This window comes from Nerophis ophidion, linkage group LG04 (genome assembly GCF_033978795.1).
Source record: "Nerophis ophidion isolate RoL-2023_Sa linkage group LG04, RoL_Noph_v1.0, whole genome shotgun sequence".
Taxonomy (NCBI): Eukaryota; Metazoa; Chordata; class Actinopteri; order Syngnathiformes; family Syngnathidae; genus Nerophis; species Nerophis ophidion.
The window spans coordinates 18,325,621-18,342,624 of NC_084614.1; the positions used below are offsets into that span (position 1 = coordinate 18,325,621).

Consider the following 17,004-nt stretch of genomic DNA (forward strand, 5'->3'; position numbering starts at 1 on the left):
ATGGAAATAGTCAATGTATGAATTTCACCCTGCAAGCGTATTCCTAGCCCCTTCCTGCCCCGTCACTGATAAGAATATAATGGCACATTTCACCAGATGTCAGTGACTTGGGCGTAGTTTTTTTTTAATCAGTCTTATTCCGAATACCGACAACGTTTCCTATTGTCAACTGTCACAATCGAGGTGGGGGGAATAAAAGTAGCTTTTAGCAAATTCCTAAAGTTATTTCTGGCCGCGAGAAACAACTAAAATTAAGAGTGATTGCAAAGGTGAGCATGGATTGCTACAATCAACTAAGATGTGACGTGTAGTGTAGAATAGAATAGAATGGAATAGAATGGACTCTATTGTCATTATAGCCTAGTCAGTGTCCGCCCTGAGATCGGTAGGTTGTGAGTTCAAACCCCGGCCGAGTCATACCAAGGACTATAAAAATGGGACCCGCTACGTCCCTGCTTGGCACTCAGCATCAAAGGTTGGAATTGGGGGTTAGATCACCACAAATGATTCCCGGGCGTGGCACCGCTGCTGCTCACTGCTCTCCTCATCTCCCTGGGGGTGATCAAGGGGATGGGTCAAATGCAGAGGACAAAATTTTGCCACAACTTGTGTGTGTGTGACAATCATTGGTACTTTAACTTTAACTTTTAACTTTATATTTGCATACAACGAGATTAAATGTAGATGACTTTGTTCGTGTTTGTGTAGATCATTTCAGGTAATTATGAACGTTTTGTAAGTAAAAAAGAATCTATAATAAATAACAGACCCACTTTGCTATAACTTGAGTTTGTGCTGGGCTTTCGAGTAGTTCTGCCGGTGTCGAATCCCGTGCTGAAACGTGTCAGGAAAATGTGGAAATACAATTTTTTTATTATTTTAAATTACTTATTTTGCACACACACAAACAAAAAAACATTGAACCATTTCTTTCCGATTAATTTTTCATAGTAGTATAAACCAGTGTTTTTCAACCACTGTGCGCGGCACACTAGTGTACCGTGAGATATTGTTCGGTGTGCCGTGGAAAATTATGAAATTTCACCTAATCGGGTTAGAAATATTTTTTGCAAACCAGTAATTATCGTCTGTGCCGTCAAGAGCTTGGCCGTTTAACCGTGTAATACTCTTCTATGTCAGTAGGTGGCAGAAGGTAGCTAATTGCTTTGTAGATGTCGGGAACATGGTTTGTCGTGATCACAATATGCAGACGGCAGCGGAAGGCAGTGTGAAGGTAAAAAGGTATCTAATGCTTAAACCAAAAATAAACACAATACATTGAAGCTTAGGGAGGGCTAAGCAAAACCAAACTTAAACAAAAAACAGAAATGTTGGAGGACAGCAAAGACTTACAGCGTGTGGAGCGGACGGCGTCCACAAAGTACATCCGTACAAGCAATCAACACCAAAATCGGAGTGCAAGACAAGAATTAAAACACTACACGCAGGAAAACATCAAAAAAGTCAAAGTAAGTCACAGTGTGACGTGACAGGTGGTGATAGTACACCTACATTGAGACAAGAGCTATATTGATGCGTGGTTGGTTATGATTTGAATTCATATCCAACAATTGCGACAACAACTTTTTACTGTCAATATCGGCTGCTGAGTTTCATTGCTTTCGGCTGGTGGTGTGCCTCGGGATTTTTTTCGATGAAAAAAGTGTGCGTTGGCTCAGAAAAGGTTGAAAAACACTGCTATAAACATTGCTTCACTTAAGTAAACATTTTTTTTTTTTTGATGGGCTGTTTCGGACATAAATATGTACACAACCATTGAACTGAGAGATATTTGACCATACCTTCATTTTGTTGTCTTGCGTTTGTCTAAAAAGATGTCCATCCATCTTCTTCCTCTTATCCGAGGTCAGATCGCGGGGGCAGCAGCCTAAGCAGGGAAGCCCAGACTTCCCTCTTTCCAGCCACTAAAAAAATATATTGGAACTTTTATTCATAAAATAAATTATACATCATTGCTTTGGTTATTTATGTTACAAAACGTTTTTCGATTAAAAAAAGAGTGCCTTGGCTCAGAAAAGGTTGAAAAACACTGGTATAAACATTGCTTTACTTAAGTAAAAAATTATCTTTTTTTTTTTAATGGGCTGTTTCGGACCCAATTTAGACATAAATATGTACACAACCATTGAACTGAGATATATTTGACCATACCTTCATTTTGTTGTCTTGCGTTTGTCTAAAAATATGTCCATCCATCTTCTTCCTCTTATCCGAGGTCGGATCGCGGGGGCAGCAGCCTAAGCAGGGAAGCCCAGACTTCCCTCTTTCCAGCCACTAAAAAAATATATTGGAACTTTTATTCATAAAATAAATTATACATCATTGCTTTGGTTATTTATGTTACAAAACGTTTTTCGATTAAAAAAGAGTGCCTTGGCTCAGAAAAGGTTGAAAAACACTGGTATAAACATTGCTTTACTTAAGTAAAAAATTATCTTTTTTTTTTTTAATGGGCTGTTTCGGACCCAATTTAGACATAAATATGTACACAACCATTGAACTGAGAGATATTTGACCATACCTTCATTTTGTTGTCTTGCGTTTGTCTAAAAAGATGTCCATCCATCTTCTTCCTCTCATCCGAGGTCGGATCGCGGGGGCAGCAGCCTAAGCAGGAAAGCCCAGACTTCCCTCTCTCCAGCCACTAAAAAAATATATTGGAACTTTTATTCATAAAATAAATTATACATCATTGTTTTGGTTATTTATGTTACAAAACGTTTTTCGATTAAAAAAGTGTGCCTTGGCTCAGAAAAGGTTGAAAAACACTGGTATAAACATTGCTACACTTAAGTAAAAATTCTTTTTTTTTTTTTTAATGGGCTGTTTCGGACCCAATTTAGACATAAATATGTACACAACCATTGAACTGAGAGATATTTGACCATACCTTCATTTTGTTGTCTTGCGTTTGTCTAAAAATATGTCCATCCATCTTCTTCCTCTTATGCGAGGTCGGATCGCGGGGGCAGCAGCCTAAGCAGGGAAGCCCAGACTTCCCTCTCTCCAGCCACTAAAAAAAATATATTGGAACTTTTGTTCATAAAATAAATTATACATCAGTTCTGGTTATTTATGTTACAAAACGTTTTTCGATTAAAAAAGTGTGCCTTGGCTCAGAAAAGGTTGAAAAACACTGGTATAAACATTGCTACACTTAAGTAAAAATTATAAAAAAAAATTTAATGGGCTGTTTCGGACCCAATTTAGACATAAATATGTACACAACCATTGAACTGAGAGATATTTGACCATACCTTCATTTTGTTGTCTTGCGTTTGTCTAAAAAGATGTCCATCCATCTTCTTCCTCTTATCCGAGGTCGGATCGCGGGGGCAGCAGCCTAAGCAGGGAAGCCCAGACTTCCCTCTCTCCAGCCACTAAAAAAATATATTGGAACTTTTATTCATAAAATAAATTATAGATCAGTTCTGGTTATTTATGTTACAAAACGTTTTTCGATTAAAAAAGTGTGCCTTGGCTCAGAAAAGGTTGAAAACACTGGTATAAACATTGCTTTACTTAAGTAAAAATTATTTTATTTTTTTTAATGGGCTGTTTCGGACCCAATTTAGACATAAATATGTACACAACCATTGAACTGAGTGATATTTGACCATACCTTCATTTTGTTGTCTTGCGTTTGTCTAAAAAGATGTCCATCCATCTTCTTCCTCTCATCCGAGGTCGGATCGCGGGGGCAGCAGCCTAAGCAGGGAAGCCCAGACTTCCCTCTCTCCAGCCACTAAAAAAATATATTGGAACTTTTATTCATAAAATAAATTATACATCATTGTTTTGGTTATTTATGTTACAAAACGTTTTTCGATGAAAAAAGAGTGCCTTGGCTCTGAAAAGGTTGAAAAACACTGGTATAAACATTGCTTTACTTAAGTAAAAAAAATTTTTTTTTTTTTAATGGGCTGTTTCGGACCCAATTTAGACAAATATGTACACAACCATTGAACTGAGAGATATTTGACCATACCTTCATTTTGTTGTCTTGCGTTTGTCTAAAAAGATGTCCATCCATCTTCTTCCTCTCATCCGAGGTCGGATCGCGGGGGCAGCAGCCTAAGCAGGGAAGCCCAGACTTCCCTCTCTCCAGCCACTAAAAAAATATATTGGAACTTTTATTCATAAAATAAATTATACATCATTGTTTTGGTTATTTATGTTACAAAACGTTTTTCGATGAAAAAAGAGTGCCTTGGCTCTGAAAAGGTTGAAAAACACTGGTATAAACATTGCTTTACTTAAGTAAAAATGTTTTTTTTTTTTTAATGGGCTGTTTCGGACCCAATTTAGACATAAATATGTACACAACCATTGAACTGAGAGATATTTGACCATACCTTCATTTTGTTGTCTTGCGTTTGTCTAAAAAGATGTCCATCCATCTTCTTCCTCTCATCCGAGGTCGGATCGCGGGGGCAGCAGCCTAAGCAGGGAAGCCCAGACTTCCCTCTCTCCAGCCACTAAAAAAATATATTGGAACTTTTATTCATAAAATAAATTATACATCATTGCTTTTGGTTATTTATGTTACAAAACGTTCAATAGAGGAAATAAGCTTTAGAGGCAAAAATCAAGCTTTTGGAAACTGGCTCTTTTACAGGACGAGCAGGCATTTTGGGGACTCCATATTTCCTATAAGTCACTTTGGGGCTTAACGATGACTTGAAAACTGTATAAAACCATTTTGGCACATTGGAAATGTCACTGAGATGCGTCTTTTTTTTAATCACTTAAACGCATCGATATTGTTTTTTGTTGTCAGGGGCGACGAGAGACATCGGCTCAGCCCTCACCAGAATGTGCATGAGGCACCGCAGCATCGAGGCCAGACTCCGCCAGTTCTCCATGTAAGTGTGTGTGTGAAACAGGTGACGCCCCCCCCCCCCCCCCCCCCATATCCCGGGATCGCCATGGCAACCCCAGCCCCCCCTCCTCCTCTTCCTCGCCTCCATCTTGTTCTGCGGTGATTCAACTGGAATGTTTTATGCAGGCTGTTTGTGGACTGCCTGATCAACCCCCTCCAGGAGCAGATGGAGGAGTGGAAGAGAGTCGCCAACACCCTGGACAAGGACCACGCCAAAGGTCCAAACGCACGCTGCAGCGGCTTACTCTTTCCACTCGGTGGCGCTTTACGTGCACTTCCCATCGGCCCCGCATTCATTCCATGTGTGTGTGCGTGTGTGACAGAGTACAAGAAGGCTCGCCAGGAGATCAAGAAGAGGTCGTCGGACACGCTGAAGCTTCAGAAGAAGGCAAAGAAAGGTCAGGTGACATCGAAGAATTCTCTTGTCACGTTTCAGATTAAAACAAAAAAAATTATGTTTTGTTTGTCTGGTGCACTCCTGACGGTGTCGGGTTTCTTCTGACTTTATCTGCAGCGGATGTATTTGGTAAGTTTCTTTTTTTCCCCAAAGTTCTTGGTTGTGACAGTTCTGGTGATTCTGGTCCCCTCCATGCCGTTGTTGATCAAAGGTCCTGTACACAATATGCACTAAGGCAGGGGTCGGTAACCTTCAGCATACAAAGAGCCATTTGTGCCCATTTCCCCCCTAATAAAACCCAACTAGAGTCGCAAACTGTGTTCGATTACATGTATGCTAAGGGTGTAACAGTACGTGTATTTGTATTGAACCGTTTCGGTACGGGGGTTTCGGTTCGGTTCGGAGGTGTACCGAACGAGTATCCACACGGACATATTAGGTGGCGCACCGCACGTTGTGTAAACAATGCAGAGCGAGGCGCAACACACGGCAGGCTAGCAGCGACCGGGCTAGGACAACATGCAAAAGCCAGAGCTGGAAGACCCTCCTGCCTCGTTAACATCTCCCCTTTGGGGACACTTTGGCTGTGCGGTGCGATACAACAACGGAGGACGGAGGTTTGCCGACATTGTTCAGCAGCAGTATATATCTCGGAGCTCATCCAAATTTACATTCCTGCGCGCGCTCTGAGGTCCGAGAGCCATTTCCAGCTCGTGGTGCCCAAAACCAGACTTAAGACCAGGGGAGACGGGGCCTTCTCTGTGGTCGGCCCTAAGCTCTGGAACACTCTGCCCCTCCATGTTCAAACTGCTTCCACGGTGGAGTGTTTTAAGTCTCGGCTTAAGACCCACTTTTATTCTTTGGCTTTTAACACTACGTGAGTTGTGTGGTCCTCTGTCCTCTGTTGTCCTCTGTGTTTTTTATACACTTGATTTCTATTTTACTGTTTTAATTGATTTTACCCTTAAAAATAGTTTTTAGTCATATTTGTTTTTGTATTGTTTTGATTGGTTTTATATTTATTTATTCTTTGTTTTTATTCAGTCATTGGTGGAGCATAATATAGTTTTTTTTTAAATATTGTTTTTAACATGGCTGTGCAGTACTTTGGAAACGTTATTGTTGTTTAACTGTGCTATATAAATAAAGTGGATTGGATTGGATTGGTACGCTAACTCCTTTGAAGTGTCACCCTCGCATTCAAGCAGCCTCTCCTCGGCGAGTCAGGCAGGGCTGAAGCAATAATACATGTTTTTGTAGCAGCAGATTTAAGACCATCCATCCATCCATTTCCTACCGCTTGTCCAGTTCGGGGTGGCAGGGGGTTGCTGTTTTGCATAAAAAACTAGATTTTGACCCACTTCTATGGTGGAAGAACATCAATCAATCAATCAATCAATGTTTATTTATATACCTCTAAATCACAAGTGTTTCAAAGGGCTGCACATACCGAAACGACATCCTCGGTACAGAACCCACATGAGGGCAAGGAAAAACTCACACCCAATGGGTCGTCGGTGACAGTGACAGTGATGACTATGAGAAACCTTGGAGAGGACCGCATATGTGGGCAACCCCCCTCTCCCAGGGGAGACCGAAAGCAATGGATGTCGAGCTGGTGTAACATGATATTGTGAAAGTCCAGTCCATAAAACAATAAGCCCATTTATCCTCTTACTGCCAAGTTAACCCAGTTGAAAAACGTATTGGGGTATTAGCATTTAGTGGTCAATTGTACGGTATATGTACTGTACTGTGCAATCTACTGATAAAAATCTCAATCAATCAATCAAAAAAAGCACTTTATATTTAGAAAGGTTTTGTTAAGAAACCATTCTGAGCCTTATCTTATTTAATTTTTATTTTATATTTGTTAAACACATTAACATTGGCAATGGACACTGTGTGTAAATGTATGTTATGCCATTGTTTACAAATTTGGTAAATAAATACCCCAAAAATTTATATTTTGTTGTTTTCTTACTATACCGAAAATGAACCGAACCATGACCTCTAAACCGAGGTTTGTACCGAACCGAAATTTTTGTGTACCGTTACACCCCTAACGTATGCTATAGAATTCATGAAATCAAACACTTGACAACGATTCACATTTTATTTCTAGGTATAAGCAAATCACCAAATTATTTTGAACATTCGAAAAAAAAATACACTGGTCCTTCCCTTATTAATGAATTTGAAAAAAATCAAATTGCGCCAATATTCTAAAGGCATACAACTACAGCATATTTCATTTGACTAAAAGGGAAAAGACCAACCTCGTCATCAATTAAAGCAAATTAATCTGTCCATGAAGCATTAAATATTGTATTTTCATCAGAAATGTTTCTCTTTTTTGATCCGTCCATTGCTAGCTTACCGGGTGTTGACCGCTAAAAACAATACAATTGCTTGGCAGCAAGAGATGCCGTACAGGGGCTGTGACATAAGTGAATCCCTTAGGGGTGATGGACGACTTGGCGGCGCCAGAGGAGCTGCAGCCTGCCACCGTAGCCCCCACTCCCCCTCTGTTGCAAGTCTTGAAATGTATGTTGTAATATGTATATGTGCTTTGCTATGGAGGGTTTTGCCACTCCAGTCTGGGCTCCTAAAGGGCCGGATTGTATTTTTTTACTCATCCTCCCCCAGCGTTGACCTTTTTCCCATCTTTTACGGGGCGCCTCGTGGCGACCCATCAGCATTCCTGTTCTGTCACCCTGTACACTGTTTGTCTAATGTTGAACGGGTTTGTGCAGAAAACATAGTTTTATTGTACTTGTGCAATGACAATAAAGACTTACCTAAATACCTACCTTCGATCGACAATATATCAAAATGTTTTATTATCATATGATAAGATACCAGAACTCTCCAAAATAAAGGGAGCCACGGAAGTGGCATGAAAGAGCCGCATGTGGCTCCAGAGCCGCGGGTTGCAGACCCCTGCACTAAGGGGTGTACCGATACAATAACAAATCATAGCACATACTTTTATCATTTTAGATAAAGCTTGATCAAGTGGAATTAGACAGGGAAGAATGTAAGATATAATAAAACACTAACTTTATGACAGGTTTATGTCTTTAAAGTCGAGTGATAATATGTTTTTGGCGACACCTGGTGACCACAATAATTCACAAAGTTAAGCTCATGACGCAGTAAATCAAATGATGCGGACACGTTCGTTACTGGATACTTTCTAAAACGCTTTTGCCTCTGAGACTTTGTGTGGGTAAAGTAATTGAATATTTGATGCCTTGCGATGAGGTGGCGACTTGTCCAGGGCGTACCCTGCCTTCCGTCTGAGGGCTGCTGACCCCACAACCCCAAGAGGGACAAGTGGTAGAAAATGGATGGATGGATGACTATTTGATACATGTCGATATTGACAAATGTGCTGTTTTGGACTGCAATATTTTTAAATTAAAGGACTTGTTGTCGGGGACGGCATGGCGGAGTTGTGAGAGTGGCCGTGCCAGCAACCTGAGGGTTCCTGGTTCAATCCCCACCTTCTACCAACCTCGTCACGTCCGTTGTGTCCTTGAGCAAGACACTTCACCCTTGCTCCTGATGGGACATGATTAGGGCCTGGCATAGCAGCTCCCGCCATCAGTGTGTGTGTGTGTGTGTGAATGTGAATGGGTGAATGTGGAAATAGTGTCATAGCGCTTTGAGTACATTGAAGGTAGAAAAGCGCTATAAGTATAACCCATTCATTGTCAGGAAGACTCCTCCCAGACTATTTTATATTAAGGCTGTCCGAATAAAGACTAGAATTAAAGATGACGAGTTTATTCTACACAAAGGAGAAAGTACAAACAAGCTTTGGAGAGAGGACAGAGCCGTCTAAAGTCTCGCGCATTTTCTGAAAATGGTCCCTCTCCAGATATACCTTTATCCGTCTTGCTGAGATCAAAACCGAAAGTTAACCTGGCGTAAGTGTTGGGCACACACACATTCCTCTCCACTGACTCTCTCCGCACCTGCGGTACTTTTTAACGCCATTAAAACTAGAGTGCATAAAATGTGTGTATAGTAGAGATGTGCGGATAGTCAATTATATCATCCGCAACCGCATCACCAAAGTCGTCATCCACCCGCCGTCTACCCGAACCAACATTTTATCAGGACCGTACCCGCCCGCCAAGCGCCCGCTGAAATACATCAGAGGTTGTCCGCCTTTACCACTCACAGAGCTATTTAAACCTGTTTCACAGAGTAATGATGACAATTGGAGCTGCTGACGTTCCCGCGACTATCCAATAGCGTTCATCCTGATTACGAGAATTTGGGCGTGCTGTGAAGCCATCGCCTGAGACACCTTCAACAACATGTACGAACCGATTGTTAGTCCGGCAACATATTGTGTGCAGCTTCCGCAATTACACGTTCAAGATAGAAAGGCATACTGGGTGATACAGAGTACACTGATGGTTGTGATATAAACAACTTCAACACTTACTAATATGCGCCACGCTGTGAAGCCACACCCAACAAGATTGACAAACACATTTTGGGAGAACATCCTCACAGTAACACAACATAAACGCAACACAACAAATACCCATAATCCTTTGTATCCATGACACTTTCTGTTGTGTCCTTAAGAAAGACACTTCACCCTTGATCCTGATGGGTTGTGGTTAGGGCCTTGTATGGCAGCTCCTGCCATCAGTGTGTGAATGTGTGTGTAAATGGGTGAATGTGGATATAGTATCAAAGCGCTATGAGTACCTTGAAGGTAGAAAAGTGCTATGCAGATATATAACCCATTAACGGACACTTATTATGTATGTCTAGCTTGTGTGCTATTGTGTGCTTAGCTGTTGTGTAGCTGCCAACGATAGTAGCCTCTACACCAGGGGTTGGGAACCTCTTTGGCTGAGAAAGCCCGCAAAAATGTATTTCCGTGAGAGCCATATAATATTTTAAACACTGAATACTAGGGCTGTGAATCTTTGGGTGTCCTACGATTCGATTCAATATCGATTCTTGTGAGATGCGATGCAAGTGTAAGCCACTGTGACACTATTGTTCTTTTTTTATATTTTTATAAATGTCTAATGATAATGTCAATGAGGGATTTTTAATCACTGCTATGCTGAAATTACAACTAATATTTATACTGTGGTTGATAATATTCATTTTTGTTTCACAACTTTTGGTTTGTTCTGTGTCGTGTTTGTGTCTCCTCGCAATTGCTCTGTTTATTGCAGTTCTGATCGTTGCTGGGTCAGGTTTGGTTTTGGAATGGGATTGCATTGTTATGGTATTGCTGTGTATTGTTTTGTTGGATTGATTAATTTGAAAAATTTTTGAAAAATTAAAAAATGTATCTTTTTAAAAATTAGAATCGATTCTGAATCGCCCCATGTGAGAATTCATTTCGAATTCTAATCGATTTTTTCCCACACCCCTACTGAATACAACAGTCAGGTTCAAACACTGATGACATTTATTAAACAGTCAAGAAGCAAGGAATTAAACAGAGACTGGATTCAATTTAGCTCAATGAGGAGAAACGCGTGGACCTGTACCCTTGTACAGTGTCGTCCCACGCTCTGACAAGAGAATACTACGCATCCTCTTTTATTTGGACTTTCCCTGATTACAACAACTAAATGCGTGCATTTTTAAGTATAATAAGTCTCTTATTCTTTTTAATAACATTGTTATTCTGAAGCGAACCAACAATAAATAAGATACTTTTTACCGATTTCTTGAACAGGTGCGATAGAAACGGATGGATGGATTAAAAATCCATGAGAATTTTTTATATTTTGAACGTTATTTGTAACACTGTGATTTCCAGCGGAATTATAAATTACTTATCGTGTTAAGCAACGTCAGCTAAGATTTATCTGAGAGCCAGATGCAGTCATCAAAAGAGCCACATCTAGCTTGAGAGCCATAGGTTCCCTACTCCTGCTCTAGTTAAAGTTAACGTACCAATGATTGTCACACACACACACTATAGGTGCGGTGAAATTTGTCTTCTGCATTTGACCCATCCCCTTGATCAGCCCCTGGGAAGTGAGGGGAGCAGTGGGCAGCAGCGGTGCCGCGCCCGGGAATCGTTTATGGTGATTTAACCCCCAATTCCAACCCTTGATGCTGAGTGACAAGCAGGGAGGCAATGGGACCCATTTTTTTATAGTCTTTGGTATGACTCGGCCGAGGTTTGAACTCCCAACCTACCGATCTCAGGTTGGGAGTTCAAACCTGGCCGAGTTTGAACTCTCAACCTGAGTCAGCTAGTTAAAATCAAAATCTTGAAAACATCAAGATTTAGATTTTAACTAGCTGTCCAGTTTTGCACAAGTAAACACTCTGCTTGCATCAATCCTTGTATATAAGATTTTAGCTGATATCATCCAATGCATGATGATACCGGACCGATATCAATAACGGATCTGGACATTGCTACTCACTGATATTCTTCTGATGAGGCTGGCAAGTCTCGTGACGTTCTGGCGAAGTTAAAAGTCTGCGGCGGGTTTGTACTCCTGTACTTGTTTTTTCTGCATTACTCGGGGCTCTGACTAACGTCTGGAAGCCATCGAGTGTTGGCTGCTTCCCTGAACACATGTTTTTTACTGCCGGTCTTCTTGGACCACATCAGAACTTTGTGCCACCGTTGCTGTTGGTGCACCACATCCAGCAGATGGTGCCGTTATCCCCCTTTAAATGATGCATTTCATATACAAACCCCGTTTCCATATGAGTTGGGAAATTGTGTTAGATGTAAGTATAAACAGAATACTACGATTTGCAAATAATTTTCAACCCATACTCAGTTGAATATGCTACAAAGACAAAATATTTGATGTTCAAACTGATAAACGTTTATTTTTTTTGCAAATAATCATTACTTTAGAATTTGATGCCAGCAACACGTGACAAAGAAGTTGGGAAAGGTGGCAATAAATACTGATAAAGTTGAGAAATGCTCATCAAACACTTATTTGGAACATCCCACAGGTGTGCAGGCTAATTGGGCACAGGTGGGTGCCATGATTGGGTATAAAAGCAGCTTCCATGAAATGCTAAGTCATTCACAAACAAGGATGGGGCGAGGGTCACCACTTTGTAAGCAAATTGTCGAACAGTTTTAGAACAAAATTTCTCAACGAGCTTTTGCAAGAAATTTAGGGATTTTACCATCTACGGTCCGTAAAATCATCAAAAGGTTCAGAGAATATGGAGAAATTACTGCACGTAAGCGATGATATTACGGATCTTTGAGCCCTCAGGCGGTACTGCATCAAAAACCGACATCAGTGTGTAAAAGATATCACCACATGGGCTGGAACACTTCATAAAACCATTGTCAGTAACTGCAGTTGGTTGCTACATCTGTAAGTGCAAGTTAAAACTCTACAATGCAAAGCAAAAGCCATTTATCAACAACACCAAGGAACACTGCTGGCTTCGCTGGGCCCGAGCTCATCTAAGATGGACTGATGCAATGTGGAAAAGTGTTCTGTGGTCTGACGAGTCCACATTACAAATTATATTTGGAAACTGGTGAGGTGGTGTCCTCAGGAACAAAGAGGAAAATAATCATCCAGATTGTTATAGGCGCAAAATTCAAAAGCCAGCATTTGTGATGGTATCTGTGAAGGCACTGTCACGCCAAATTTTTCGCTCCCTCAAAAACCGTCCCCCCCCATTTACTTCCGGGGTCATGATTAATACAGACGTTTGGTTAACACTATATTATAAAAATATAACGCTATATTATAAAAATACAGACATTTTGTTAACGCTATATTATAAAAATAAATGAAAAAACTATTTACAAACACAAGCTATGGGATGACGCATTTACTTCCGGGGTCACGTTTCCTCTTATGTCATCCCATAGCTTGTGTTTGTAAATTGTTTTTTTAAATTTTTTTATAATATAGCGTTAACAAAAAGTCTGTATTTTTATAATATAGCGTTATATTTTTAAAATATAGCGTTATATTTTTAAAATATAGCGTTATATTTTTATAATATAGCGTTAACAAAACGTTTGTATTAATCATGACTCCGGAAGTAAATTGGGGGAGAGGTTTTTGTAGGGAGAAGAAATTTGGCGTGACAGCACCATTAATGCTGAATGGTCCCTACAGGTTTTGGAGCAACATATGTTGTCATCCCAGCAACGTTATCATGGACGCCCCTGCTTATTTCAGCAAGACAATGCCAAGCCATGTGTTACAACACTGTGGTTTCGTAGTAAAAGAGTGGGGGTACTTTCCTGGCCCGCCTGCAGTCCAGACCTGTCTCCCATCGAAAATATGTGGCGCATTATGAAGCGTAAAATATGACAGCGGAGACCCCGGACTGTTGAACGACTAAAGCTCTACATAAAACAAGACGAGAAAGAATTCCACTTTCAAAGTTTCAACAATTAGTTTCCTTAGATTACAAGCGTTTATTGAGTGTTGTTAAAAGAAAAGGTGATGTAACACAGTGGTGAACATGCCCTTTTCCAACTACTTTGGCACATGTTGCAGCCATGAAATTGTAAATTGATTATTTGCAAGAAAAAAAAAAAAGTTTATGAGTTTGAACATCAAATATCTTGTCTATGTAGTGCATTCAACTGAATATGGGTTGAAAAGGATTTGCAAATAATTGTATTCCGTTTATATTTACATCTAACACAATTTCCCAACTCATATGGAAACGGGGTTTGTAGATTACGGAGTAGTGGTATAGAATTGAAAGTGATATTCCATTCTGGTTCCGCGCCTGTTCTTGTCTATGTGCGCGTACAGGCCGCGGAGACCTCCAGCCGCAGTTGGACAGCGCCAAGCAGGACGTCAGCGACAAGTACCTCCTGCTGGAAGAGGCGGAGAAGCAGGCGGTGAGGAGAGCGTTGGTGGAGGAGAGGGGTCGCTTCTGCTGCTTGGTGTCCATGCTGCGGCCCGTCGTGGTCAGTTGGACGCATTCACACTCTGTCGTGAAGGCGACTTGACTCACGTGTGTGTGTGTGTTTGTGTGTCAGGAGGAAGAGATGTCCATGCTTGGAGAGATCACTCACCTTCAGACTCTGACTGACGACCTGAAGATGTTAACCATGGACCCCCACAAGCTGCCCCCTTCCAGCGAGCAGGTACATCATCTCCCTTCTTACCTTCTTTACGCCCTCACTTTCTCTGCTCCCTTCCGTCTCAGGTGATTGTAGACCTTAAAGCCTCAGAGTGCACGTGGTCCTATCAAACTCCGCCCTCTTCCCCCAGCACCACCGTGTCCAGGAAGTCCAGCATGTGCAGGTTGGTCGTCCTGCCCAACTAACCCACTTCACCTCCTCCTGCTCCCGCCCGGTTGATTTCTGACACCTTCTCCCCTCTCGCCCCACAGCAGCCTGAACAGCGTCAACAGCAGCGACTCCCGCTCCAGCGGCTCCCACTGCCACTCCCCCACCTCCCACTTCCGTTACCGCTCCTCCTCGTCCTCGGCGCTCCCGCTGCAGACGCCCGCCCGCCTGTCTTCGGTCTCCTCTCACGACTCCGGCTTCATCTCCCAGGATGCCTCCCAGTCCAAATCTCCCTCCCCCATGCCTCCGGAGCAGTTACAGGTGAGGAACGGACAACATGGAACCTGATGTTAGTCACCTCAGAAATTATTTTGTTCTGCCCCTCCCTCATCCAATCATGTTTTAGCTGCCCAACGGTTTTGACCATCACGCTGCCTCCTGGCTGTATGGTGTAGTACTACAGGACACCCCCCTCCTCCTGCCCTATTTCACCTCCACCGCCGCCTCACCCATGTCCCCGCCCTCCTCTTCGTCTGTGTCTCGCGTTTGGTGCTCCTCCATGACCTCATCATCTAGAGTCCCATCCTGGAAGGTTTGACCTTCCCCTTATTGTCCTCTCCTGGCTCCTCTCATTTGTTTCTCCTCATCTGTTCAGCATCTTCTCCTCAAAGCCGTAAAGTGCTTAGCATCAGCGCTAACGTCTACATCGACTTGTCCCCGCAGGACTGGTCCAAGCCGGGCCCCTATGACCAGCATGTGCTCAGCACCCTGAGGCGGAGCATGGAGAGACGAGAAGTGGGGGCTGATGTCACCACTCCAGGGGAAGAGTTACAAGGAGTCAAAGGAAGCCCCTCTCTCGCATCACCAAAGGTCAGGAATCCGAAATCATTAGAGTAGACTGCATTGTACAAACCCCGTTTCCATATGCGTTGGGAAATTGTGTTAGATGTAAATATAAACGGAATACAATGATTTGCAAATCATTTTCAACCCATATTCAGTTGAATATGCTACAAATACAACATATTTGATGTTCAAACTGATAAACATTTTTTTGTTGTTGCAAATAATCATTACCTTTAGAATTTGATGCCAGCAACACGTGACAAAGAAGTTGGGAAAGGTGGCAATAAATACTGATAAAGTTGAGGCATGCTCCTCAAACACTTATTTGGAACATCCCACAAGTGTGCTGGCTAATTGGGAACAGGTGGGTGCCATGATTGGGTATAAAAACAGCTTCCCAAAAAAATGCTCAGTCTTTCACCAGAAAGGATGGGGCGAGGTACACCCCTTTGTCCACAACTGCGTGAGCAAATAGTCAAACAGTTTAAGAACAACGTTTCTCAAAGTGCAATTTAAAAAATTTAGGGATTTCAACATCTACGGTCCATAATATCATCAAAAGGTTCAGAGAATCTGGTCAAATCACTCCACGTATGCGGCATCGCCGGCAACTAACATTGAATGACTGTGACTTTCGATCCCTCAGACAGCATTGTATCAAAAACCGACATCAATCTCTAAAGGATATCACCACACGGCCTCAGGAACACTTCAGAAAACCACTGTCACTAAATACAGTTCGTCGCTACATCTGTAATTGCAAGTTGAAGCTCAACTATGCAAAGCGAAAGCCATTTATCAACAACATCCAGAAACGCCGTCGGCTTCTCTGGGCCCGAAATCATCTAAGATTGACTGATGCAAAGTGGAAAAGTGTTCTGTGGTCTGATGAGTCCACATTTCAAATTGTTTTTGGAAATATTCAACATCGTGTCATCCGGACCAAAGGGGAAGCGAACCATCCAGACTGTTAGACGCAAAGTTGAAAAGCCAGCATCTGTGATGGTATGGGGGTGCATTAGGGCCCAAGGCATGGGTAACTTACACATCTGTGAAGGCACTATTAATGCTGAAAGGTGCATACAGATTTTGGAACATATGCTGCCATCTAAGCGCCGTCTTTTTCATGGACGCCCCTTATTTCAGCAAGACAATGCCAAGCCACATTCAGCACGTGTTACAACAGTGTGGCTTTTTAAAAAAAAGATTGCGGGTACTTTCCTAGCCCGCCTGCAGTCCAGACCTGTTTCCCATCGAAAATGTGTGGCGCATTTTGAAGCGTAAAATACGACAGCAGAGACCCCGGACTGTTGAACGACTGAAGCTCTACATAAAACAATGGGAAAGAATTCCACTTTCAAAGCTTCAACAATTAGTTTCCTCAGTTCCCAAACGTTTATTGAGTGTTGTTAAAAGAAAAGGTGATGTAACACAGTGGTGAACATGCCCTTTCCCAACTACTTTGGCATGTGTTGCAGCCATGAAATTCTAAGTTAATTATTATTTGCGAAAAAATAAATAAATAAAGTTTATGAGTTTAAACCTCAAATATCTTGTCTTTGTAGTGCATTCAATTGAATATGGGTTGGAAAGGATTTGCAAATC

At 41.8% G+C, this 17,004-nt stretch overlaps 2 protein-coding genes across 4 annotated transcripts in view; one reads left to right on the forward strand and one right to left on the reverse strand.

The window, feature by feature from the left end:
• LOC133551043 (protein MTSS 1-like) overlaps positions 1–17,004 on the forward strand; it is a 67,921-nt gene that overhangs the window by 47,052 nt on the left and 3,865 nt on the right. Inside the window, exons 4-13 of one of the 3 annotated variants that reach the window (XM_061897326.1) lie at positions 4,802–4,886; positions 5,030–5,121; positions 5,227–5,301; positions 5,418–5,429; positions 14,072–14,229; positions 14,302–14,409; positions 14,472–14,569; positions 14,658–14,874; positions 14,960–15,145; positions 15,277–15,423. In XM_061897326.1, coding sequence (XP_061753310.1) covers positions 4,802–4,886; positions 5,030–5,121; positions 5,227–5,301; positions 5,418–5,429; positions 14,072–14,229; positions 14,302–14,409; positions 14,472–14,569; positions 14,658–14,874; positions 14,960–15,145; positions 15,277–15,423 — 1,178 coding nt within the window. The remainder of the gene's footprint in view (positions 1–4,801; positions 4,887–5,029; positions 5,122–5,226; positions 5,302–5,417; positions 5,430–14,071; positions 14,230–14,301; positions 14,410–14,471; positions 14,570–14,657; positions 14,875–14,959; positions 15,146–15,276; positions 15,424–17,004) is intronic. The other 2 variants (XM_061897329.1, XM_061897327.1) reach the window with 2 other exon arrangements.
• LOC133551046 (uncharacterized) overlaps positions 1–17,004 on the reverse strand; it is a 24,023-nt gene continuing 7,019 nt past the window's right edge. Inside the window, exons 2-11 of the mRNA XM_061897333.1 lie at positions 4,377–4,499; positions 4,010–4,132; positions 3,644–3,766; positions 3,279–3,401; positions 2,912–3,034; positions 2,543–2,665; positions 2,173–2,295; positions 1,803–1,925; positions 774–834; positions 1–552 (exon numbers count right to left, since the gene is read on the reverse strand). Of these exons, the coding sequence (XP_061753317.1) occupies positions 778–834; positions 1,803–1,925; positions 2,173–2,295; positions 2,543–2,665; positions 2,912–3,034; positions 3,279–3,401; positions 3,644–3,766; positions 4,010–4,132; positions 4,377–4,499 (1,041 nt within the window). The 3' untranslated portion in view covers positions 1–552; positions 774–777. The remainder of the gene's footprint in view (positions 553–773; positions 835–1,802; positions 1,926–2,172; positions 2,296–2,542; positions 2,666–2,911; positions 3,035–3,278; positions 3,402–3,643; positions 3,767–4,009; positions 4,133–4,376; positions 4,500–17,004) is intronic.